Source organism: Saccostrea echinata, unplaced genomic scaffold, assembly GCF_033153115.1.
Source record: "Saccostrea echinata isolate AGI-Se365-2 ecotype Australia unplaced genomic scaffold, CSIRO_AGI_Sech_v1 ptg000047l, whole genome shotgun sequence".
Classification (NCBI taxonomy): domain Eukaryota; kingdom Metazoa; phylum Mollusca; class Bivalvia; order Ostreida; family Ostreidae; genus Saccostrea; species Saccostrea echinata.
Window position 1 is genome coordinate 16,926,604 of NW_026889796.1, and position 27,480 is coordinate 16,954,083.

At 33.2% G+C, this 27,480-nt stretch overlaps 1 protein-coding gene across 1 annotated transcript in view; it reads right to left on the reverse strand.

Moving 5' to 3' along the window:
- Positions 1-16,644: 16,644 nt before the first annotated feature.
- The window catches only part of LOC133202545 (ATP-dependent RNA helicase SUV3 homolog, mitochondrial-like), a gene marked incomplete at its 5' end in the record, with an annotated part of 108,634 nt that continues 97,798 nt past the window's right edge, over positions 16,645-27,480 (reverse strand). The window contains one exon of the mRNA XM_061338382.1: positions 16,645-18,215. Coding sequence (XP_061194366.1) covers positions 18,029-18,215 — 187 coding nt within the window. The remainder of the gene's footprint in view (positions 18,216-27,480) is intronic.

The window sequence follows — 27,480 nt, forward strand, 5'->3', positions numbered from 1 at the left end:
AGATATCAGATTTAAAGTTAGTTCTGTAATAGACATTGGAAGATATATATGTTTGGCAATTTTTGCTGATTCAGCATTTTTCTTGATTTTGGCAATATTCAAGGTCAAATTAAAATTTGCATCTAAAAATTTCAGCTTTTGCATGTATATCACATAAAAGTAGAGGAATGCCTCTAATGAAATCCGAATTCAAACACGTGGGGTTAATGAAAATTAGTGTCCGTTGCCTAGCAACAATAATGGATGTTTTGATAGATAAATAGTGAATAATTGTGCAGTGTTACACAGAAAAATTGTATAAATTGTTATATTAGAGTACTAGAAATAAATTTTAAAGTGATAAAATATATATCAGACTTCTTAGCAAATTAAAGACTATTGTACAGTTACTTATCTCCATGACAACAGCAAATTCCCCATAGCAACAAGGCCGCAAAGCTTAATTTTGGCAGATATTCATGTACAGTGGTAAGAAGTGTTTCAAATTTAGTCCTAAAATTGCAGTTTAGCAAAATTAAAAATGTATTTTGGACATCATAAAAGTATTTTTGTTATATAAATTTCCCATGGAAACAATTTTGAGAACATAACAACCACTTGATTTCATTGAGTGTTTGAAAGATTCATTCTCTGCAATTACTTTGACCTTCATATATGAGCAGGAGAATACATAATCACAGAATTTCTTCAAACATGCTATATGTGTTACCAAAGAATTTGAAACCATTAACTCACATAACGCAAATATTTGTTGCTATGTAACATGGTTACCATGGCAACGTGCCCTAAATTTTGAAAAAAAATAACATGTAAGAACTGTTCAGAGTCTCATTATTAATGTCTACAGCAATTCAGAAAAGTGACAATGACTGTGTGGAAAAGTCAAAAAACGTGCTGTCTTGTTTGCAAATAGACAATGTAAGGATGATTCTCTATAAGGTCATTTTCCGGCCTACGATAAAATCACTTAAAAATTAGATTTTATGTAACTTTAATCATTTTATTTTTATGATTCTGATGTTTGTTTTTCAACATGGATCACCTAATTCACGTGATTTAGAAATAACAATGTGGTCAAGTACTGAAAAATTAATATCCCTCACGTTCAGTGAAAGCAGGGAACGAAAAAAAAAATGGAGCGAAGACCCACTCATATCGAAAAATTGTGTTATAGTATGAGAATATTATCCTTTTTGCTCTCTTTAGTGTGTGTATGCTATTTCATAGGAAAATAAATTCAATTTTTGTAAGATTTTTGCAAATTGTGGAGATTTTACATAAAGCATACTTAAATGTTAGATGAAGTTTCAAAGAGAATTTTGTTATAATTAAGGTTTGAATTTTCACCTTCATGTTTGTCGCACTATAGGCATCTCGCCCGCCTTATTCCCCCATCTTCAAATTTTATTGTGCAAGTTCCAACATGTCTGAAAAGATTTTCCAATCAAATTGGGAAAAGTGTGACGGTCGCGGACAGACTGGATGGAAGGTCGGAAACATGACAGACATTATATGTCCCGATCATATTCATGGCTAGCCCCCCCCCCCCCCCCCAAGAAAAACCCACGATGAAATGTAAGAATTTTAAATCGAATATTAAAGTTCTAAATGATTTATTGAATTCTTAAGTTTACAGACCAACAACAAACCCCCAAAGGAGTGCTTTCTTACCAGATAAAACCTCGTTTCAGTCACCTACCAACCTCACAATGTAAGGGGTCCCATGACCACGTATAGGCTCAAAACCCCTGACGTTGTGAGAATGGTCACCTATTAGAATATAATTATGTTGAATTTTCAACATTCAGGCATGTAGGCCTATCATCGTTTTTTTTTCAAAGTGTGAAGGGGGGGGGGGCATAAAAATAACTGACAACATGATTCCTAATACAAACAAGAGGCCTATGGGCCACACCGCTCACCTGAGCACTTCGGCTAGGAAAAAGCAGAAATCAGTTCAGTATTGACAAATTTTAAATTTAAAAATATAAAAGTGGTTCGGGGGAGGGGGGTTTACGATTTGAACGATCTTGAATTATTTTTGCCTGCTGTTCAATCCATGTTCATTGTATATACTTCCTTGTTTATCGTGAATAAAATACTTCTTAAACTGAATCTAAACCACCTAAGAATGCCTTTGAATTAATATGACTAATAATGGCTTTGCTGTTCTTAGGAAAATTTTTTGATATATCCTGTATATATTCCTTTGCATAACTATGATCCCCTGTAATGGCCCCTCTATACACCTGGTGGGTCATGATTTGAAAAATAATTAAAACTACATTACCTGAGGATGCTTTTATTTTATTATGTCCAATCATGTCTTTGCTGTTCTTGAGAAGAAGATTTTTAAAGATTTTCCTATGTTTTCCTATGTAGAAACTTTGATCGCCCACTGTGGCCCCACCCTATCCCCGGGGGTCATGGTTTGAACGAACTTGAATCTATACTACCTGAGGATGCTTCCAAATAAATATGAGCAATCATGGCTTTGCTGTTCTTGTGTTCTTGAGAAGATGATTTTCAAAAATTTTCTCTATGTATTCCTATGTAGAAACTTTGATCGTCCACTGCGGCCCCACCTTACCCCGGGGGTCATGATTTGAACGATCTTGAATCTACACTACCTGAGGATGCTTCCGTATAAATATGATTAATCATGGCTTTGCTGTTCTTGAGAAGAATTTTCCCTTATGTATTCCTATGTAAAACGTTGATCGCCCACTGTGGCCCAACCCTATCCCGGGGGTCATGATTTGAACAAACTGGAATCTACACTACCTGGGGATGCTTCCATATACATGTAAATATGACCAATCATAGATTTGCTTTTCTTGAGAAGAAGATTTTTAAAGATTTTCCCTACGTATGGGGATGCTTCCATATAAATATGACCAATTATGGCTTTGCTGTTCTTGAGAAGATTTTAAAAGATTTTCTCTATGTATTCCTACATGTATGTAAAACTTTGATCGCCCACTGTGGCCGAAACCTACTCCCAGGGGTTGTGATTTGAACAAACTTAAATCTACACTACCTGCATGAGGATGTCTCCATATAAATATGACCAATCATGGCTTTGCTGTTTTTGAGAAGAAGATTTTTAAAGATTTTCCCTCTGAATTCCTATGTAAAACTTTGATCGCCCACTGTGGCCCACCCTAACCCCTGGGGTCATGATTGAACAAACTTATATCTACACTACCTACATGAGGATGCCTCTATATAAATATGACCAATCATAGATTTGCTTTTCTTGAGAAGAAGATTTTCAAAGATTTTCCCTATGTATTCCTACATAAAACAGTGATCGCCCACTGTGGCCCCATCCTTAACCCTGGGTTCATTATTTGAACAACTTGAATCTACATTACCTGAGGATGCTTCCATATAAATATGACCAATCATGGCTTTGCTGTTCTTGAGAAGAAAATTTTTAAAGATTTACCCTATGTATTCCTATGTAAAACTTTGATCGCCCACTGTGGCCCCACCCTACCCCCGGGGATCATGATTTGTACAAACTTGAATCTACACTACATGAGAATGCTTTCAAATCAATATGACCAATCATGGTTTTGCTGTTCTTGAAAAGAAGATTTTTAAAGATTTTCCCCTATGCATTCCTATGTAAAACTTTGATCGCCCACTGTGGCCCGACCCTACGCCCGGGGGTCATGATTTGAAGAAACTTGAATCTACACTGCCTGAGGCTGATTCCACATAAGTTTCATATTTTCTAACACAGTGGTTCTTGAGAAGAAGATTTTTAAATGATGCCATTAATTTTTTGCTAATTCATAATTATCTCTCCTTGGAAGAAGGCGTGGCCATTCATTTGAACAAACTTGAATTCCCTTTATCAAAGGATACTTTGTTGCAAGTTTGAGTGAAATTGGCCCAGTGGTTTTTGAGAGGAAGATGAAAATGTGTAAAGTTTACAACAACGACGACGACGACAGACAACGGACGAATTTCGATCATAAAAACTCACTTGAGCCTTCGGCTCAGGTGAGCTAAAAAGGGGTAGGTTTCAAATTTCTCTTTACGACAAGAAAACACTAGTGGATGACAAGGAGCACACGGCAGGTGTGATCCCACCCTGATGTTTTATGGGTCCGTGATTGCTCTGCTCCTGATTTGTATTGTTTAAAGGACTTTTGAGCTTGAATACTGTTCGATATTTCCATAGATTCTTTTATGATATGTGTGACTTTGTATGTTTTGGTAATCATTTTTTATGCCACCCTTCGAAGAAGAGAGGACATATTGCTTTGCCGCTGTCAGTCGGTCGGTCGGTCTGTCTGTTTGTCTGTCGGTCCACCAACAGTTTCCGTTCATTTTCTTCGCAGAGGTTGCACATACTGAAATGAAATTTGGTATACAGATTTATCATAAGAATATCTAGACCAAGTTTTGTTTTGGGTACGATCGAGCAATTTTTGACAGAGTTATGCCCCTTGCACTCAGAAAAATTCCAATTATTTGCTTTCCGTTCATTATCTCTGCAAAGGTTGAACAATTTAATTACTGATATATCATGAGAAACGTGTTTTTGCCAAAGATGTAACGATGTCAAAGATGACGTAGAAGACTATTTCTGGTAGATGCATCTCAGATAGTACCGGTAGATGACCCCTATTGATTTTAAGTTTAAAAGGTCAATTCCATTTCCATGTACACTGCCCATAATGTACACTGCCTATAGTAAAGGCTTGTGCACCCTATAATGTATGTCCAGGGGGGGGGGGGGGGGGTGTGCTTACATGGAAGTGTTTCACAAACATCTCATTTTTTCTGTGTACAAGTCCGTGTATTTTTTTTTGAACGTCTCTTATATATATATATATATATATATATATATATATATATATATATATATATATATATATATATATATATCGGCTTGGCCAAGATCAGGTGCCCATTTCCAACTAAATGATGTTATATAGATGTAACTCTTTATAGTTACATCTAATCTAAATGTCTTTCGTTGCATTGCAAAGATCAGAGTGAGAGCTTTCCATTGGTATATGATATCATATATATAATATCTGCATTTTTGAAAAAACAACAGAATAAAGTCAAATATTCATAATTTTTGAAGCGTTATGCTGTTGCACTTGATTTTTTACATTTTAAATAATGGTTATTTAAAAATATTTTGAATGAAACATTCCAAAATAAATGTACTTTCTTACAGAGAAATCATTCTTATTAAGTTTATTTTTTACAGAAAAGAAAAAGGATAAAAATTGTTGAAATTATGAATAAATATGTGCAGATATACCTTTGTTATATAATTTAAGATTTATTAATGTTTGAATAAATGCATAATTTCTATCAAAAAAGAGCAAATATAATTTGTTTAATTTTTTTTATTTAACTTAAGATAAAAAGTACTATGAGAAAAATATAGTGGTTATATTGTAAAATGTGTGCACATTTTGTATTTTATTTTTCCATACTGGTCTAATATTTTGTATAGTCCGTAGCCCCATATTTCATTATAGTTTGTGTTCAACAAAAGAATGTAGAATAAATCATGCTCTTGTTTAATATTTTCACAGTCACTAGTAAAGTAAAAAACAGTAATGAATAGCTTTTGCGCAAACACCAAAAGAAGTTATAGAAGAATGATTGGTGTCCGTAGCCCTGTATAGTCCGTAGCCCCAATATAATAACTTCCAGAAAAATTTTAAAAAAAGCAATGATTCTTTATGGGTAAATATTGTTCTATTATGTTTTCTACTTCAAATGGTCAATGAGGTTTTGCATTTTTTTTTTTGAATTACACCATATGATTATGATAAATTATATACTGATACACCTTTTGAATGACCATCTTGAGTAATATGCATTACATTAAATCGAAAAAAAGAAGCAATATAGTCTGTAACTCCCCCCCCCCCCCCTTCCCCCCAACAAATCATGCCTTGATTTAATTTCAGCTCTGTTGCTTTTATTCATTATAGTTTGAACATCAATTATGCTTTAATTAGTTGAACTGGAATTTCATTTGGCATTGAAAGTACATAGTACATTAGACAATTGATTTTTAAGTATGGTATAATAAATACTCAAACTAAGTGGTGTGAATTGTTATAGAAAACCAATTAATAAAAAATGCCCAAAATTTGATTAAACAATTATATATATTTTCTTTAAGTTGATCGTCCACAATTGAGATGTTTAATGGTATAGTCCGTAGCCCCCGTGCTCACATGAAATGCACCCTTCTTAGATGCTAAATTAAAGCTCATTCTTGGTCTTTAGATGGTTTTAAACAATATCTTATTATCAAAACACCAATTACATGTAATTCTGACATGTATTATTTTGTTCTGACTATTTATATTTTACTCTTATTGTGAATTTATATAAGATTTTTGCTTTATTTCGTTAAATTTCTCGGGATTTTGTATAAATTGATTTAATATCCTAATGAAAGGATTTATTAAACATGTGTGAACTCCAAGATGATAATTTTAACAAATATTTACTGAAAAAAACAAATATTTTTCAATGGTTTTTCATTAAATGAAAATACTATATGTATAGTCCGTAGCCCAAGGTCTCAAAATAGTCCATCAAAAAATATTTGACACAGTTTTCTCTAAGTATTACCAAATAAGTTTGAAATTTTCATCCCCATATACATTATCTTTAGAAAAATTGAAAGTACTTTAATGTATTTTTAATTCAAATGTCCAAATATTAAGGGTAGAAAAACTCTCAAAGATTAACAAATTTACCCATGTCCTTCATATACGGTAACATTTAAATGGAAATGAATTATGTGATTTTTTTGCTCAGGCAATATTTTGTGAAGAGTTTGTATTTGAATTATATTTTTTTGTTAAGTTGAATATGATAAAGATAAATGTTATGCCTGAATATGTACAGTCCGTAGCCCACTTGGGTCTCTGCTATAGGAAGAGTGAAATCTTTTTAACCGCTTGACAGAAATGGACAGAAATTTCAGACAATCTGCCAAAAGGATGTAGTGTTACATACCACATACTTGTAATACATTTCATTTGACTTCATTTTTTTTGTTAATCTGCAACCAACATGGGCACCTGATCTTGGCCAAGCCGATAAATATATATATATATATATATATATATATATATATATATATATATATATATATATATATATATATATATATATATCGCATTTAACAAAATGACGTTATAGCATTCTTATACCAAACAAAAGCCATTATATTTATATCTTTAAAAAAAAATTTTATGTAATTAAAAAATTTATGCTTAAAAAGTAATCATTTCTAATGTTTTACTAAGAGGTAAAAAACAATCGATGTTGGACTATTCGGTGAGATATTGGACCGGTGGATCAGATGTTTGACGGCTATGGCGTATTTTACGATTTCTGAGCATGGGTTGGATCACTTATTAATGATACATAAATGTATAAAACTTCTTTGATGTTTGACTTAGTTAAATTCACAGTGCGGGTTTTTGTCATCTTTATCACTAACATGGAAGTCAACGCAGGATAATTCGTAATAAAAAGTAATAGGTGAAACGAAGCATTTATTCACTGGGTTCTCGGGCAGAATGCGTTTTGCCGAACCGTCGAACCCTTCAGTCTGTAAGGCCATATGTTTAAAAACTCTTTGGTTTTTGAGTCCGACAAAACGCATGATCTCGAACACAGTCAATAAATGTATTAATAACATCGTTCAAGTATTGAATTAAATTCCTTTACTTAAAATGTATTAAGAGCTAGTAAACATGTACAAAGTAAATAATTAAGATATAACGATAAGATATTAAAAAAAAGTAAATTGAGGTGGTACAGAAACAGGAACTTTTCTGACGCAAGGAAAACAAGAACTTGTGAATGTAAGACACCAAGTAGGGGGGGGGGGGGTCCCCATATTTTTTTCCCGAGAAGAATTTGCTGTTAATTCAGCAAGACATTTTGAAATAACGGAAAAATCCTTCGACAATTCAGTGTGTAAATAATGGCCTAACAATTAGTATGAAAAACGTCAGTAAGCATATGACTTAATGATAGATTGTATTTGCTGACAAGGTCATTGTATCGACCATAGAACTTACGAAATGATGACTTTAAACGAGACTGCTGATATTCTTAATTATTTCATCAACTTGTTTGTTAATAACTTACCTCGTTTTAGATATTGGTCATACGTATAGAATGCTCTTGCCTATCGAATCAACTGAGAGATATACACCCCGTATGCAGGTGATAATGCTACATGTACATTGCTGCATGATTAAGGACATACGCAACGTAGTTCGAACTTTATTGTCTTTTTCCCTGGAGTTGAAGAGTTCCAATGCTTAAAGGAACTGTATGCTACATTTTAATGTCTATCTATGCTGTTGTACACTTCTTTTAAAACAAGTTTGGATAAACAGAACATCTAAAATACATGTTAAGTAATTTTTGTATATTTTTCTTTGAATTATACAAGAATTTTCATCAATTGATATCTTTTCAAAACCCCTGGTAATGCATGCTGATTTTTTGTCTATGAACATCTGATGGCACTATAATCTTAAATTAAGAATATCTTGAAAAATTATCAGTAGGTAAGGTAGGTTGCGTATGTCCTTAAGGGAAGTTGACGATTGAAAAGTAAAAGGGACATAGACACAAATTTTAAGTTAATATTTTCTCAAATTTTCTGTATAATATCATGACTTATATGTTGCAATAGCATTTTACACGAAAAATAATAGTTATTTTGTATGGAAATTATTGAAACTACGAATTTCGGGACGCGTTTGACTGACACATCCTTGCACTTTCACAAAGTAAACTTTATCCTTAATACTTAAGAAATAGTAGAAATTGTGTTGTGTATTAATGAAAAGAATTAAAGATATAATCCAGAAAACTCAGAATAGAAATGTGAGAAAACAAAACCAACTCACCAGTGTTGTCAGTTCGTGCTCAGTGATGTGTGCAGAGTTTAACAAATTGAACACACCCGGTGAAACGTAAACATTAACAATAACAGAGCACACCCCCTCTTCATGCCAGTATTTTATCAGTTTATCAATCATTAATTTACTTCAATAAGACATTGTTCGCTTCTAGAGACATTTTTCTTTTCAAATATATTGTTCCAGACGTCCTTGATCAAGCCACATTAATGTAAACCACTCATTTATTCCTCGAAAATTACCTCACGACATATTAAGACTATAGACGGGATACAAGAGCTTCCGGTTATTGGTATAGTGTAGGATAAAATTAGAGACTTCAGAATGAAATGTGTTAACATTATCATGCTTCATAGTTAATATCTATGAAAAGGTTCCTCCTATCTATTCATACTGTAAGGCCATTCCAAGTTTTTTCTGTGTTTAGCATCCGCGTGCGCCTTGGTTTTTGACACTCCATATCAGAAGTCTCTGACGAGACTGTAGCTCTACTGGTTGTAATTATAAAGGAAGATAAAAGTAGCTCTTGGACTTGAAACTTTGCAACAGCAATAAATCAAATAATAATCATTGGCTTAGTCACTTTCTGTGGCAAGATTTATTGCAATCAGACTAAAACTGTAGGAGGAGTAGCATTTTAAAATAATTTTACAGAAATTTCGATTTAAGTAACCATGGCAACATCATTCAACAAAATCAAAAAAACAATAACGGCAATTATGTTTCTCAATGTAGTCTACTTGTATGCCAAGTTATACTGAAATCAGACAAAAAGTGTAGGAGAAGTAGCGTTTTGAAAGCATTTCAATAAATTTTTATTTTTAGTAACCACGGCAATACTGTTCATCGAAATCCAAAACTGATACAGAGAATTATGTATCTTAGTGTAGTCTACTTGTGTGCCAAGTTAAACTAAAATCAGACCAAAACTGTAGGATGAGTAGCATTTTGAAAGTATTTCACAGATATTTCTATTTTTAGTAACGATGGCAACACCGTTCATTGAAATCAAAAACTGATATAAAGAATTATGTATCTAAGTGTAGTCTACTTGTGTGCCAAGTTATATTGAAATAAGATCAAAACTGTAGGAGGAGTAGCATTTTGAAAGTATTTCCAAGAAATCTCTATTTTTAGTTACCATGGCAACACCGTTCATTGAAATCAAAAACTGATACATAGAATTATGTATCTTGGTGTAGTGTACTTGTGTGCCAGGCTATACAGAAATCGGACCAAAACTGTAGGAGGAGTAGCATTTTGAAAGTATTTCACAGAAATTTCTATTTTTAGTAGCCATGGCAACACCGTTCATTGAAATCAAAATCCGATAAACAGAATTATGTATCTTAGTGTAGTGTACTTGTGTGCCAACGGATATTGAAATTAGACCAAAACTGTAGGAGGAGTAGCATTTTGAAAAATTGTTTACAGACGGACGGACAGCTGGACAGACAGACGGACGGACACCTTACTATCGCATAAGCTCTTCTGGTCTCTGACCAGTAGAGCTAAAAAACAAACAAAATCAGGAGTTCTGAAATAGAATTTCCTGGTCGAAATCACTGAAGTCTGTCAATTTCTCAAAATATTTGTTTACAAATGAAATATTAAGAATATTGTAAGCATTGAATACCTTGATTTTGTTGAAGAAGAGGTTTTTTTTCTACGAGAAAAATAGAATAATAAAATCAAATTAAATCCTTTGAAGGATGGGTGGACGCTAAACAGAGAAAAAACTTGGAATGGCCTAATAATTCATGAGAAACAAATCAGTACATGTATATGTATAGCCCGTAACGAAAATCGACAAGCTTTTTGTAAAGCATAAAACCAATCCCGGTCCTATTGGTCAGATAACCTTTTATAAAGAAGTGATCCTTTTGGATGTTTTCAATTTCAGGCCCAACAGGGATATAAACAACGGTTAGGAAATGTTTTGATGTGTTTTATAGTTTATTCAGAATACTGAAAAGACCGGGCAATAGGCATACAATGCCTATAAATACCCTCTTTATACAAGAAGTCAAGGTTACAAATACAATGAACTGAGTGAATATATATTACAATACGGGTAAACACACACACACCCTCACAAGCACACACTGATCCAGATCAAAATAAGCATAACAAATAATTGTATAAATAAAACATCTATTTAGTAAAAAAGAATATATATCAAAATGAAATGTATTTAAAAGCGTTTGTTAACCTGATATATTCTTGTACATAATTTGTAATGTTGAAGTTCGTTTGATACGAAAACTCTGAACGCCAACATAAAAGAATCTTCAGCTCATACGATACACCAAGCTCATGTAAGTTTCTTCTTTGTTTGTTTCATTGCTTGCTATATGCTGGACAATTCATAAAAAGTGTTCATTACCTTCGTTATTGTCAAGCACAACTAGGACAAGATGCAGCAGCTATTACGAGGGTTGTCCGGTAAAATCGTAGACAAAGCGTTTTTCACGAAAAATAATGGGCGCACTAAGCTGAAATTTTCGGCAAGTAGGCTATTCATTTATCATATTTAGGTGCATCTTAATTTTTTTGATAAAATATAGACAAGAATAATATATAATATTTTTTAAAGTGCGCACTTAGGATACTAGCTTTATTAGGTAATTGACAGTGAAGTATATTCTCTTTTCCGTTGTCATAGTTGAAATATTTACAACTGTTACACAGTAAATGGTCGTTTAATTTTTAGTTTTGACTGAAAAATTGATAAAAAGGGTGAATTTTTACACCAGAGCTAAGGTTATTCCACTGTTTTATAGTTGAAGGAATAAAACTATAATGGTCGAGAAAGATTACCTCCGTCTGATCACAAACTCTAAGAGTGCTGTACATTTTGGAATGGCTGTAATAATTCGCAAAGATAATTTGGGGCAATACCATGGACAATTTTATAATAATAAAAGTTTAAGATTTATTCTTCTCTGATATAATGGCTCCCAACCTAGTTCGCCGTAAAAAAAAAAAAGATCTTGAAGAATTTACCCTTAGATCAGCAATAATTCTTGCAGCTTCTACCTGGACCCTTTCCAACAATTCTGTATTTTCCTGATTGAGAGCAGTTATCCCACCTAGAACCGGTCTGATAAAAGCAAGATATATCTTTATTAAAGAATTTCTAATCTCAAAATATTTAATGTTACAAGCCTTTTCGTAAATTGGAGAGATATGGCTATTCCAACTACCATTGGACTGAAGGTGAAGCCCGCCCTAAATTTATATGACTACTGGATTGTTCAATACTGATTGTTCAGGTTGAAAACCAGACTGGTTTTTTGATAATAATTCGTAGTCTTTTACATAACTGAACATATACTTGAAAAGTTTGAAAAGTATTTTTCCATGACTTTAAAGACAGAACTAGTAAGAAAAATGGGCTTATAATAATTAGTATTTTCGTGGCTTCCTTTTGTTTTTCTTTGTTTTTTAAGATTGGAGAAACATGTGCTTGTTTCCATATATAAGGTTGGTATTTCATTACTGAGTGACATGTTGAAGAGTTTTGTTAGTGGTTTATAAATAGAGAATCGTGTTTCTTTTAGAATTCTTGGAGATAATCCGTCTGGCCCTGGTGGTTTAGAGGTATCTAAGATTTCTAGTTGATCAACAACATCCTGTTCAGTAATTTCAAAATCTTCAAAGCAATAATTTGGTGGACCGGGTCGATCCATGTTCAGGAAGATCTGGCTCGGTGTTTATGTGTGAGATAGATGTTTACAAAATAAGTATTAAATTTGATGTGTTTTGATGTGGATATAGTGTAAGAATTTGTTAGGAACATACGGTAATATTTTGAGATTGCAGTTTAAATATTCTGATAAATAACTCGAGAAACAGCGCACTCTTTGTGTTTAAATAATTATACACTTTTTCAATGGGCGGCACTGTAGCTCTCTGGTCGTCCATCTTCATTTTTTCAGACCAGTGAGCTGCAGCTTATACTTTTAAACACTTAATCCATTCTGACAAAGTGTTCAGTTCTTCTCTTTCATATTTCGCCCAGCGTCTGGCACAGTCTTCGATAGAATTCAAGAAAAAAAGTTCTTCGGCCAATTGAAAGACCGGGGCTCCCTGTATTTAGGACCTTTCAAAATGATTGCTTTGAGGTCGTCATTTTCAACTGTATTAACACCGCCAGTAATGACGTGTCCAGCGAGACTATATATATAGTTGAATGAAGAGGAAGAACAAGAACATGGAAGAGATTTTTGTTTGTTTTAGATGTTTAATATCTAGGCATGTAAGGTTGGTTTATGATTGAAAAGTTTGGAAGCAACAGTTTGGTAACATCTGTAGGAAATGCAGGGTGTAGACTTCAACTTGAAATATGGTGGAATGCAAGACTGAACTCTTTTACGATTAAGAATGTCATAATGTTCACAGTAGCTATTCCTTTGTTGGCAAACTTTTCAGTTTAAGGAACTAACGGGTTGAATCAGAATTATTATCTTCCGACACTCGTGGCCGCTTTAAGAGCCTGCGCTGGGCAATATCCATAATCACAAACATTAGCTTGTATTCTGCAGTTGAAGAATCCAAATATGGACTTGCTAAAGCTTCTTAAAAAATCCATCCAAAATTTCAAGGAAACCTGTTAAAATTAAGTACGAATGACCTAATTGTTTATTGACGTAAGATAAAAGTGAAACAAAAGAGACGTATATTTGGTCTATTGTGTGGTCGTTGTCCATGATTAGGCATACAGCTCCTCCAGGTGGTGTATTGCTAGAAAAGTCCATCACATTCACACTGGCACATAGTGATCTTGGAAGATTCCCTACATTGTTTAGGTGGACGTTGCAACCATACGGAAATGCAGTGCCTAGTTTTTTGATGATCCAGTATTTTTTTATTGTATACGGAATGGAGTACTTGATGTGGGACTATTAGTTGGATGATATATTTTTTCCGAAATTCTAACCCTCATTGAAAGGATAGAGTGGTCAGGCGAACTGAAATGTTTATAAGGATGTTGATGGTCCTCATTATTTATTTCAAACCTATGCCCTGGAATTCTCTTATTGACTGAATCCTTCGTTTCCCCATTATAAATCAGTCCGCATAAAGTACATTCAATTCCATAGACAACGTTAGAAGTTTTATAAGTTATTTTTTTTCAGTTTTAATATAAAAATTTGTCCAATGAGGTTGCTTATAAAGCAACTTCATGACGTAAAAACGGGAAAATCGACCCCCCCCCCCCCCCCAAATGCATGATACATCATAACATGCAAATTATGTTCAAATCTTCAAAATATTAGGATTCAGACAATTACTTATATCAGAACCTAAAAAAATTCTAATAGAGAAAAATATTATTTTTGTATGCCCTAAAACGAAGATACTGCTTCTGATCACTTCTTCCTCCTTATCGTACGCAGAAAAGTCATAAGTCCTCAAAATGAATGTCGGTTATCCAGTGAATCTCATTGGTTTGAATGAGATCACTTAAACACTAAAATTCTTTCTTGGTTGTTAGTACGGGAAGTAATGTTGCAGCTGTTGCAAAAAAATGCGTAACCCGCGTAAGCGGGTTATGTAATTTTTTTTCTGAAATAGCTGCAACATTAATCCCCGTACTAACAAACAAAGATATTTATTGTTTATATGTATATCTATACAAATAATCATTCAAAGTACTAAGATTTAGTTGATGAAATAGTGTATTGTTGATATTTACGTCATTGTACGTTTCATTGATGGAACAGCCACTGCTCAGGAAATCTGTAGAGGTGATATGCATATAGCGGTGTTTACTTACTGATAAACGGCAACGGTTTTCTTAAAAAATAAAGAAGATAATATTCAGTGGATGTAAAAATTAATATATTATGATAATGACAAGAGTTAATAAAAATACTTAGGGAAACTTAGTGAATCATCTTTTAAACTTATAAAAAGTATCCAAGTTATGCATCAAAATTAAAATGAATACCTGCAAAATTCAAAAAGTAGGTCACCTTGACCTACTTTTCAGTCAACATGATATGAGGTCCAAAGATGCATCAACTGACAAGATTTGATGATCCTAGGCCTTATAGTGGGCAAAATATCAAAGATTAAACAAAACGTAAATTTTGGTCATCTTTGAAGTGACCTTGAGACCATGCCCTATGCCGCAGTGTGTTGCCTTGAGCAATTTTCAATCTACAATATATCCTCATCCTTGTATGTATGTTTAATGATAATCTGCCTAGTGGCTCTTGAAAAGAAGATTTTTTTTTAGCAACCACTACTTTTTTTTTATTTCCCTAATTATCTGCCCTTGTTTTAGTCCTTGAGCCCTTGGGGCAAAGATACTCTGACAAATTTGAAAAAAATTGACTGTGAGATTCTTGAGATATGGCCCATTTTCCAAAAAGCTTAAGCACACCACAAATGGCCATAGCATTAGCTCTTTGAGCCTTTGGCTCAGAAGAGCTAAAAATTGCTAAAAGTTCTTCTGAAGTCTTACAAGAAATATGTTTCTGTAAAATTTTTGATATTTGACATCTATGAGAGTAAATAATAGAAGAGTCCGCATAATTTTTGAATGACCCTTGTACTTTAACATCATGACATTAAGGAGGGATTTTTCTCATATTCATTATACTTAAAAATTAATGAAATTTTCATAAATTCAGGAAGACAATATCACTAAGTGATGGTATCAATTAGATTAAAATTGACCATTTTATTTTAGGAGCAAGGCCAATATTTTCTTCGTTGACCAAGTTGATATTAAAAATAAAACAAGAGGCCCTGTTCTTCAGCAGCAGATTTTTTCCCATATATTCCTATGTAAAATGTTGATTCCCCATTGTGCCTTCCTACCCCCCTCAAGGGGGGCCAATTCATGATTTGAACAAAATTGAATCTACACTACCTGTGGATGCTTCCAAAACTGAGGTCCCGTGTCACGGTAGGCATTGGCATGGTAAAGAACCCTTACTGCTTAATGACCCTTGGTGCCGAGTCTATGTCTAAAATCACCTGCATACGGTGACATCTCTATATGATTGAAAAATTCTCGAATGGGACGTTAAACAACATACAGTCAATCTAATCATGGCTTACTTTTCTTGAGAAGAAGATTTTTTTACAATTTTTCCTATATATTTCTATGTTAAACTTTGATCCCCAATTGTGGTCCCACCCTTTGATCCCACATTGTTGCCCTACCCTTCCCCTAGCGGTCATGATTTTACAAAAAAAAAAAAAATGAATTTACACTTTGTAATTAAGCTTTCACATAACTTTGTAATTAAGCTTTCACATAAGTTTAAACTTTTTTGGCCCACTGGTTCTTGAGAAGATTTTTAAAAGACGCCATCAAATTTTCACTTATTCCTAATCATCTCCCTTTGAAAGAGGGCATGGCCCTTCATTTGAACAAACTTGAATCCCTTCCACCCAAGAATCCTTTGTGGCAAGTTTGCTTGAAATTGGCCCAGTGGTTCTGGAGAAGAAAAGTTTACAGAAAGATGGACAGACCACAGACAAAATGTGATCAGAAAAGCTCACTTGAGCTTTCAGCTCAGGTAAGCTTAAATAAACTGTTGCCAGTCTTGTGATGCCTTTTATTTCAAAGGGTTAAATGTTTACTTTTTGCATAAAAAGATGTTTCATATTTAGGGGATCCCTTCTATCTCTTTCAACCCCCCCCCCCCCCAAAAAAAAAATACCACACACACTTCAAGCTTTTATTAATTTATAAATCATTAACCTTTTACATGACAAAGTTTGCTTCTGAGACTTTTTTCTTTTCTAAGTAAACCATTCCAGACATTCTTCATCGAGTCTCTTTATTGTAAACCATCCATTCTTAATTAATTATTAATTAATTGATTAATTAGGAATGAATTTAATAGCTACCCAATTTATACTGTATAACTTGGGACAGTTTACAAAAAAGCGTAAACTGTTCCAACCCAGGTTACACCAGTAGCAACAACTTGGGTAGCTATTAAATTTATTCCTTATAATTTAATTTTCAATTATTAAGTGTAGAAAATAAGATAATCTACCCTTCAAAACTGCCTTCAGATTGTACATATTTTAAATGTAACGGCAAGCAGATTGACATGTTTTTGACGCAAGTCATTATGATGTAGGCAACACAGGTAATATGATATAAATTAATTTTTTATCCAATCAAATGACACGTTACAACCAAAATTAAATTATTACAAAATGTTTCTTAATAAATTTTTAATTGATAGGTAAATGTCATTGTGTGTTGATGTTGACATCATTAAAAAAAAGGGGTGCATTTTGCATTAAAAATAAAATAAAATAAAAATCATATCATGACTCTGCTTGTCTTGAGAAGAATTTTGAATATTTTTCCTATTTATCCTGTTGATATGAATTATATTAATATGAATTATCATGGCTTTTCTGTTCTTCATAAAAAAGAAGATTTTTAAAGATTTTACTTTGTATATATTCCTTGGTAAAATTTTGATTGCCCTTTGTGGCCCTACCCAACACCAGGGGTCATGAAGATTTTTCTTCATATACTTTTACATGTAAAATTTTGATCCTCTTCCCCGGGGGTCTATGCTTTGAATAAATTTGAATCTATAATATGTCATATAAACTATGTCTATAAACTATATAGCTTTTAAATAATGTTTCATCTCATCTGGCCTAGTGGTTCTTGAGAAGGTTTTAAATGACCCCACCCTACTTTTGCTTTTTTTAAATCTCCTCTTGGACGTGGTACTACATGTACCCTTCATTTGAACAAACTTGAATCCCCTTCACCCAAGATACTTTGTGTTAAGTTTGATTGAAATTATTCCATTGGTTTTTGAGAAGAAGTTTAGAATGGAGTTTATGATGGACAAAAACAGTTAGCAATAGGTCACCTGAGTGACTCAGGTGATCTAAAAATATAAAACATTATAAGTAATTAATTTCGACTTTGCCCACTAATCCTCATGTAGTTCCTACATGTCTGCATACCTCTATATATGTATACATATATGTGCATAATTAGTATTTTCATCTGAAGAACTATTATGACTACATTAAGAATCATTATCTCTGTATCCTCCTTTTCATCTGTCCTTTTATCCTTTCTTTATCCTTTTAATTCTCTTCATGTAAGGCCCTTTAATTGCAGCCCCCTTTTTATAGTCATTTTTCCTTGAGAGCAAAACGCCCAACTTTTCGACTCCATCTTTGATAACAGTTTGTAATTCACTCTGTACTTCTTGGACTCTCTCTCTGTCACAGAATATTTCCTCAAACCTAAAGCTGTAATGAGAAGTAACATTATAATAAAAACAAGAGCCCAAGGGTCTAGAATCGCTCTTCTGAAAATTGTACAACTTATAATCTCATCTGTTCTAAGGCTCTTGGTAACCTCTATATAAGGATAAAGCCTTGAAATTCCTAAAGTAGGTCAGCATGGCAACAATTGACGAAGTTTGATAATTCCAAGCCAATTAGTATCTGAAATATTTAAATTTAGCCATGAAGTTGCAAAACGTAGGTCACAGTAACCTACTTTTTGGTTGATACACTCTGAGGATTCAAGATGCATCAACTGATAAAGTTTGATGATTCTAAGCCAATAAGTATCTGAAATAGCCATCAAATTCCTAAAGTAGGTCACAGTGACTTACTTTTTGGTTGACACACTCCGGGTACCCAAATTGCATCAATTGACAAAATTCTTAAATCCAAGCCAATTAGTACCTGAAAAATTCAAATCAAGCCATGACATTGCAAAAGTAGGTCACACAGACCTCCTTTTTGGTTGATACATTCCCAAGACTCAAGATGAATTCACTGACAAAGTTTGATGATTCTAAGCCAATCAGTAAGCAAAAAAGTCATTAAAATTCCAGAAGTAGGCCATGGTGACCTACTTTTTGGTTGACACACATTGAGGACTCAAGATGCATCAACTGACATAGTTTGAAGATTCCTAGCCAATTAGTACCTGAAATTTACAAATTAAGCCATGAAATTGCAAAAGTAGGACACAGTGACCTATATTTTGGTTGATACACTACAAAGATTCAAGATGCATCAACTGACAAAGTTTGATAATTCTAAGCCAATTAGTATCTGAAAAAGCCATCAAATTCCAAAAGTTAGTCACGGTGACCTCCTTTTGGATAACACACTTGGATAACACACTCTTGGTACCCAAGATGCATCAACTGACAAAGTTTGATAATTACAAGCCAATTAGTATCTGAAATATTAAAATTTAGCCATGAAATTGCAAAAGAAGGTCACTGTGACCTACTTTTTGGTCAATACACTTTGAGGACTCAAGATGCATCAACTGACAAAGTCTGATGATTCTAAGCCAATTGGTATATGGAATATTTAAATTAAGCCATAAAATTGCAAAAGTAGGTCAAGGTGACCTACTTTTCGGTTTACATACTCCGAGGACTCATGATGCATCGACAGACTAAGTTTGATGATTCTATGCTTTATAGTGTCAAAAATATGCCCTTAAAACAATTTTAAAATAAATACGTGTAAAATTCCAAAAGTAGGTCACTGTGACCTACTTTTTGATAAATCTGTTTTAAGGCCCATAAGTGCATCAGCTTACAAGGTTTGATGATTCTAAACCTCTTAGTATCTGAAATATTGATCTTTAATGTTTAGAAAATGATAAGCTATTAAATTCAGAAAGTAGGTCACAGTGACCTACTTTTTGGTTGGTGCACTTCAAGGTCTTATGATGCATAAACTGCATCGGTCACCGTGACCTACTTTTGAGTCAACATGATGTGAGGTCTGAAGATGCATCAACTGATAAGATTTGATGACCCTAGGCCTTATAGTGGGCAAAATAAAAAAGATTAAACAAAACGTAGATTTTGGTCAACTTTGAAGTGACCTTGAAGACCATGCCCTTTGCCCAAGGGCAATTCCCCTTGCAAATTTTAATCTACAACATATCCTCATTCTTCTATATAAGTTTGGTGATAATCTGTCCAGTGGTTCTTGAGAAGAAGATTTTTTAGCAACCACTACTTTTGTTTTTATTTCCCTAATTATCACACCTTGTTTATGGGACACATCCCTAGTTTTAGTATAAATGAAAGCCCTTGGGCCAAGGATACTCTGTGACAAATTTGAAAAAAAATTACTAAGGGGTTCTTGAGATATGGCCCATTTTCCAAAAAAGTTAACGCACACCACACAAATGGCCTTTGGCTCAGAAGAGCTAATGATATCTAGTTTCATTTCTACTGCAAATGAAAAAAATTTAATTATTTTCAGAGTTTTAGCTCCACTTGTTTGTGCTGAGTTTTAGTTCTGTTCTGCTTTCATCAAGTCTTGGTACACATATAGACTACAATACATCAAGATAAATATTTCGTTAGGGATGGGTATCGCCAAAAATAATGTATTGCGATATATTATGTTTTTTCCGAAATTATCATAATAATATCATGATATTTTTTTCATACAATTTTTACTATGATTTTAAATGAATTTCCATGATTTTTCTTACAAATGTAGTGTGAAAACAAAACTTCCCTTTTTTCAATTTTATTTATATATTTATTTAATGAAGCATGTTTAGGTGCTAGGATGCCATTGTTTTACATTTCCTACAATTCCTGTAATTGTTATTCAAGAGTTTGAACGATAAAAATAATTATTTCTGGAATTAGTCATTGCATACAAAATACGGTATTTTAGTCTCCATGTTATGATACGTATCGCGCAATAAAAAATCACAATATACCGGAATATATTGATTATATTGCACATCGTAATTTTGGTCTGGAAGGGCTTCAGTTATCTAACAAGAGGCCCAAGGGCCTTGAATTTCTTCTGATAAACTGACCCAGGGGCCATGAATTTCACAATTTTAAAAGAGGCATTCTTCCTAATCATAACCATACGCTTCCTTTGTTTGATAATTTTTTTGTCATTCATATAGTTATTTACGTCATAACATGCATTTTTATACAAACATTCCAAAACTACAATAGAATGGCATAAAAACAAATATTCTACATGATAGATAAAAGAGATCCATTTGAACAGTTTTGAAAAATAGACAGCATTTTTTTCCGTAACATTTAAACCTTCACTGACTGAGAAATGTTTTAAAAAAATCCCAACTTTGCTTTATCATGTCTGCTTTCTTATGAGAGAGAGAAAAGGAGGAAAAAAGCTCTATAGTTCTATAATATCTAAGTACTTCCAAATAAGCATAAAAAGACGGTGTTATATTTTTCCATTTACAATTCATTATATTTTGCTTTGCAACCAGAATAATTATGTTCAAAGTTCTGAAATCAGTTTCACTAGAACTTTTAATATATCCAAATATGATTTCTTCAGCAGTAAATTTAATAATTAAACCACATGCATTTCGAAGTTTATCTCTTAAATTAGACCATAAAGTAACGGAATAAGGACACAAGCACAATAGATGAATAATTGTTTCTTTAGTATCATGGCAAAAAGAACAAAGTTCTGTTTCAGATAATTTGCATTTCATAAGTTTGCTATTTGTAAAAATTATTTGATGTAAAAGCTTAAACCGACATCGAAGCTTTGTGTCCTTTGTTATTAAATAGGGTAAAGAAAAAGAGTCTTTCCATTTATTTTCATTAATATGTATTGAAAGTTTTTCCTCCCATTTCTTTAAAGCCATTGAGGGGGACTCTGTTATCTTTTCAACAAACTTTTTATAAAAGTGTTTTGTACTTTCATATTTTTTTCAAGTTTCAAAATATTTTCACTGTGACCTACTTTTTAATAAATATGTTTTATGGTCCCAAGATGCATCATCTAACAAGATTTAATGATTTTAAACCTCTCGGGATTTGAATTAATGACCTTGATTGTTTTGAAAAAGATTAGCCATAAAATTCAAAAAGTAAGTCAAGGTGACCTACTTTTTAGTTGACATACTCCCAGGACCCAAGATACATCAACTGACAAAGTTTGATGATCATAGGCCTTAAACTGTTCAAAATATGCCTCTAAGTCATTTTGAAAAAGAATGGCCGTAAAATTTAAAAAGTAGGTCACCGTGACCTAATTTTGAGTCAACATGATATGATGTCTTTAGATGCATCAACTGACAAGATTTGATGATCCTAGTCCTTATAGTAAGCAAAATATCAACATTTTAATAAATGTAATTTTTGGTCAACTTTGAAGTGACCTTGAGACCACGCCCTTTGCCCCAGGGTAAATCCCCGTGCAAATTTTAATCTACACTATATCCTCATCCTCAAAAATTGAATCAAACTACCTGAGGATGTTTCCATATGACTAGTCATACCATTACTGTTCTTGAGGAGGAGAATGTAATTTCTATGTAAAACTTTGATCGCTCATTGTGACCCCAAAGGTTTTGTTGTTATTAAGATTTGATGATTCATCCTGTAAATTCCTATGTAAAACTTTGATTGCTTATTGTGCTTCCTTGCCCAGGGGGTCAAGATTTGAACAAATATGAATCTACACTACCTGAGGATGCTTCCAAATAAATATAACTAATCATCCTGAGAACATTTTAAAAGATTTTTCCTATGTATTCCCATGTAAAACTTTGATCACTCATTGTGGCCCCACCCTACCCCTGGGGGCATGATTTAAACGAATTTGAATTTACACTAGGTAATGAAGCTCTTACATAAGATTCATCTTTACTGGCCCCTTTGTTCTGGAGGAGGAGATGCCATTAAACTTTCGCTTATTCCTATGTATCTCCCCTTGAAAGAGGCCAAGGCCCTTCAAATCCTCTTCAGCCAAGGATGCTTTACAGCAAGCTTGGTTGAAATTTGCCTAGTGGTTCTTGAGAAAAAGTAAAAAATGTGAAAAGTTTACTGAAGACAAACAAGAGGCCCATGGGTCACAATGTTCACCTGAGTTACTTTGGCCCTGCTGTTCGTCACCAGATTTTCCCCTTGTAATATGGATTGTGGCCCCACCCTACCCCTGGGGATCATGATTTGATCAGTTTAGAATCTACACAACCCAAGAATGCTTCCATGTAAGTTTCAGCTTTTCTGGCCCAGTGGTTCTTGAGAAGAAGATATTTAAAGATTTTTCCTGTAAATTTCAATGTAAAAATTTGAATCCCCATTGTTGTCCCACCCTTCTCCTGGGGGGTCAAGATTTGTATAATTTAGAATCTTCACTACCCCAGGATGCTTCCATGTAAGTTTCAGCTTTTCTGGCCTACTGATTCTTGAGAAGAAGATTTTTAAAGGTGTTCCCTAAATATATTTCAATGTAAAACTTTGATTCCCCTTTGTGGCCCTATCCTACCCCTGGGGTCATGATTTGAACAATTTTGAATCCACACTACCCCAAGATGCTTCCTTGTAAGTTTAAGCTTTTCTGGCCCAGTGGTTCTAGAGAAGAAGATTTTTAAAGATTTTTTCTTATATATTTTAATGTAAAACTTTGATTCCCCATTGTGGCCCCAATCTACCCCCGGGGGTCATGATTTGAGTAATTTAGAATCTACACAACCCAGAAGACTTCCATGTAAGTTTCAACTTTTCTGGTTTACTGGTTTTTAAGAAGAAGATTTTAAAAGGTTTTTCCTATATATTCCAATGTAAAAATTTGATTCCCCATTGTGGCCCTACCTTACCCCAGGGGATTAAGATTTGTACATTTATATACCCAAATTAGGAGGATTTGAAATACCCCCACCTTTCAGTATGTTAAGTTGTAATTTTAATAATTTTTTTCAATTATTTTAATGAGAAATACAAAAATGATTTTTTTTCTTGTATAATTCTTTTTTCATAAGCTTAATATTATAGGCAGGCGTTTACTAAATAATAAATATAAAGTGTATATAAAAACAAAAATGACAAGAAATATGTCTTAGTATTTTTTTAATTTTCAACAAAAAATAAGCCTAAAAAAACTGGGAAAACTTTATTTCTTGAAAACAAACGGATAACATTTCATGAAAGTCTACAATTAGAATGTATCTTAATATGTTAGCAAACTGAAATAAACAAATTGAAAATATATATATAGATGGAAAATATAAAATGCATTTAAAATTTTTTGAATTAAAAGATCCGAGCGGAAGAGTTATCCTTCTTTATTTTCCAAGGGTTGAAAAAACCTGGGTGCTATTTCAGAAATGATGAGCATTTTTTCCAAACCATATTAAAAAAATCGCACTTTGTAGTTTTCAACTTTGAACTGTTTTGAAAACAATGCATGAACAATCACTTTCCAGGACGTGTCTTGTTCAGAGCAATTGCATTCATCTAAACGTTTTGGGACTATACACAACAGCTAGCTGATTTGTGACCAAACAGTTACTTCTTGAATTAAATAACAAAGAAGTCCAGCTCTGGTCAATGTGATATTTGATTGGTGAAAATTCAGCACAATGTGAAGTAATCGGACTCTTCCATGCCTCATCGCACACAAGGTGCTGTACACTTACTCAACCAAATGAAATACAGCTTTTGCTTAAAAGTGTTCAAAAGCAGCAATGTTGAAACTATCTTTAACAGGGGTTTGCTTTTTAAATGTCCATTGTACAAATATAAGTAAATTTATATACTTGCGATTTTTTTGGTCTATTTTTACTTAAAATGCTGACTTGTGAGAACTTGCATTGAAATAGCTTCAGAGTGTTCTTTTCATCGGTGTATCTACAAATTTTGACCCAATAATAAGCACTCAAAACAAAACGCAAATCAAAACAATACTTCAAACGGAAATACGTCATAACATGGAGGTATCCCATACTACTTTAATACAAAAAGCACTGAAAAATACAATCCGTTTGTCATTTGTGAATTTTTACCTAAATTTAAATGGAAAAAGTCAATTTTTAATTGGGAAGCTTCCTTTTACAGCAATGGACGCAATGGCTATTAAGCACTGGGTGAGCTAAAAAGGATATATAGTCAAACTTGTCATAGTGGTCACCTTTACCCAGCATTCACCTGCATGCATGTCCTGTGAGGTTATTTTGTTTTCTCCCAATGAAATTTCCTATGTAATTTAACTGTATTAACCAGTCACCTGCGTAACGCAATCAGCATTTAACAAATTCAAGCGAAATTGCCATTTTTCCTTGTATAGCAACCATTTTGTCCAATCATGTGACCGATTTTTTTGTTTCTAATGTAAATAATTGGTCTAGCATGGTCAGGACAGAAAAAAGTTAACCTAATTAAAACCATTTGATAAGCACATATATTATTTAACAAACTTCTTTTTTTTTTTTTTTTTTTTTTTTTTTTTTTTTTTTTTTTTTTTTTTACAAAACTCAAACAAGGGTGTGAAAAAGGAAGCAGAAAAATGAATTATTTATTTTGCATAACTACGTGCATTTTTTTTATGCACTTCAGACAAATAATATTATTTTTTATTCATTGCATGAAATAATCTCTCCTGATAAAAATTAATTAATGTTTGGACAGAAAGATATAAATTGGTATTAGATTCAACATAAATTTCATGGATTCATCAAATTTATGATAAGCTTGAACTCAACCTTCTCAGAAACCATGCATATTAGGACAAAAGTTTTAAACACTGTTTATATACAGTGGCGCCGCGTTTATCCGGACGCCATTTATCCGGACGCTTCACCATCCGGACGATATTTTTTGGGAACCGATTTTTTCCACGTTATTTTGTCTCATTAATCCGGAAATTCGCGTTCCGTATCCGGACGGTCAATTTCTACTACAAAACATAATAGTTCATTGAAAAATGACTCGTTTATCCGGACGGTAATTTTTCAAAAACGACATTTTCACACTTATCTTGCATTCGTGTTAATTGTTGTAAAAACATTGGCAATGCAGTCAATTTGAAGGCGGTTACCTGTGACCTACAAACAATAGCGTCTATAATTAGCGTGTGTTTACCCCAATTCAATCCCACGTTTATCTTTATTATGAAGCTCAAAGAATTTAGCTGACACTGTGCATTAATTAAATAATAATCCGTTCAAAATCATATTGCTAACCTTATATACATCGCTAAATTCAGGAGAATTTTGGAGAGTTGTAAATAAAATGAACAATAAATAACGAGCGATTTCGTAATGCTCTTTATCATGTCAATTACGTTAGTTTAAAATACGATGTTCCATTTCTAAAAAACGTAACTGTATTTGAAACGCTTTTTTTCCCACAAGACAGTATAGAAAGGTACATAATAGAAGAAATACCTCTATTTAATGTACTACTGTTTACAAACGTCCATAACATATAAAACTGGCGTTACATACAGAAGTTGATTACGTTTTTCAAGGTATTTTTTAAGGATCGAAATTCAAACTTAGCGTCTGTAGAAAAAAATAATATTGATAATTATGAAGATGGCTTGTGTTTACGAATGTTTTTTTAATACTTTGTTTTATTAGTTTTACAGTAACCCTGTGTAATGAATATACGGGGAATATACCGGGATAGTTTATATTTGAACATTTTCAATGATGGTGCTGAACAGTTCTGTCATATCATATAAGTTTCAATAATTATAATATATGGCAAAATAAAACAACAGTAGATCAAAATTTGCTCAACCCATGAAGTCACATGTCAAAGAGAAGGTGAATTAAAAAAGGAGGTCTCGGCATAAAATTGGTCATCCATTTTTTTTATTGTGTAAATTACATTTTACTATATTTTTTCATTAATCAATTACTGCTCTTAAAACAATTAACCAAAATATAATTTAAAAGCTTTTTTTTCTTTGCTGTCACATTTGAAACAAGAATGTGCATATATACATGCTTATATAGAGAGTGCTTTTTGATATGTGATTCAATTATCCGGACGATTCATTTATCCGGACGATTTCGTTGGGGACAGAGGCGTCCGGATAAACGAGGCGCCACTGTATATATAATATATATATATATATATATATATATATATATATATATATATATATATATATATAGCTAATATATATGTAAGACTCGAAAGTGCGATGGGACTCCAAAGTTCAATGGTCATCCCAAAGGTTTAACACGCTAAAGTCTGATGGTGCAGTCTGAAAAAAGTCTGAAAATAAATGCAAATAAAGGTTATGACGTCAAAGTGCTACTGCCCCAAATTGGGATGCCGCGCCACACCACAGTCCTATGTTTTGAAATGAATAAAAATGAATACATGACTGTATTAAATATACGATTATGGAAGTGAATTTAATGGTTTACTAGAATATGCCAAAATTTAATTGTACAACTAGTCCTATTTTCCCAAATGGTCCCGGGGCTAACCCTTATCTCTTATAGCTCTAACAGTATGCAACAACTAACCTAAATATCTTGGTTGGGAGAGAGACTACTCCTAATCAGTCAAATAGAGTGCAAGGACCAACCTAAATCTTTTTGGTGGGTGCCAGACTAACCCTATATAGTCCATAGTATGCAAAAACTAACCCTTAATCTCCCAGGTGAGTGCAATATTATCCAATAATCACTCGAATTAAGGTGTGCAAGGACTACAGTGGCTGCAACGTTATTGCTTACAACATGCACAAACAATCACGTTACACGAACAATTCTGCA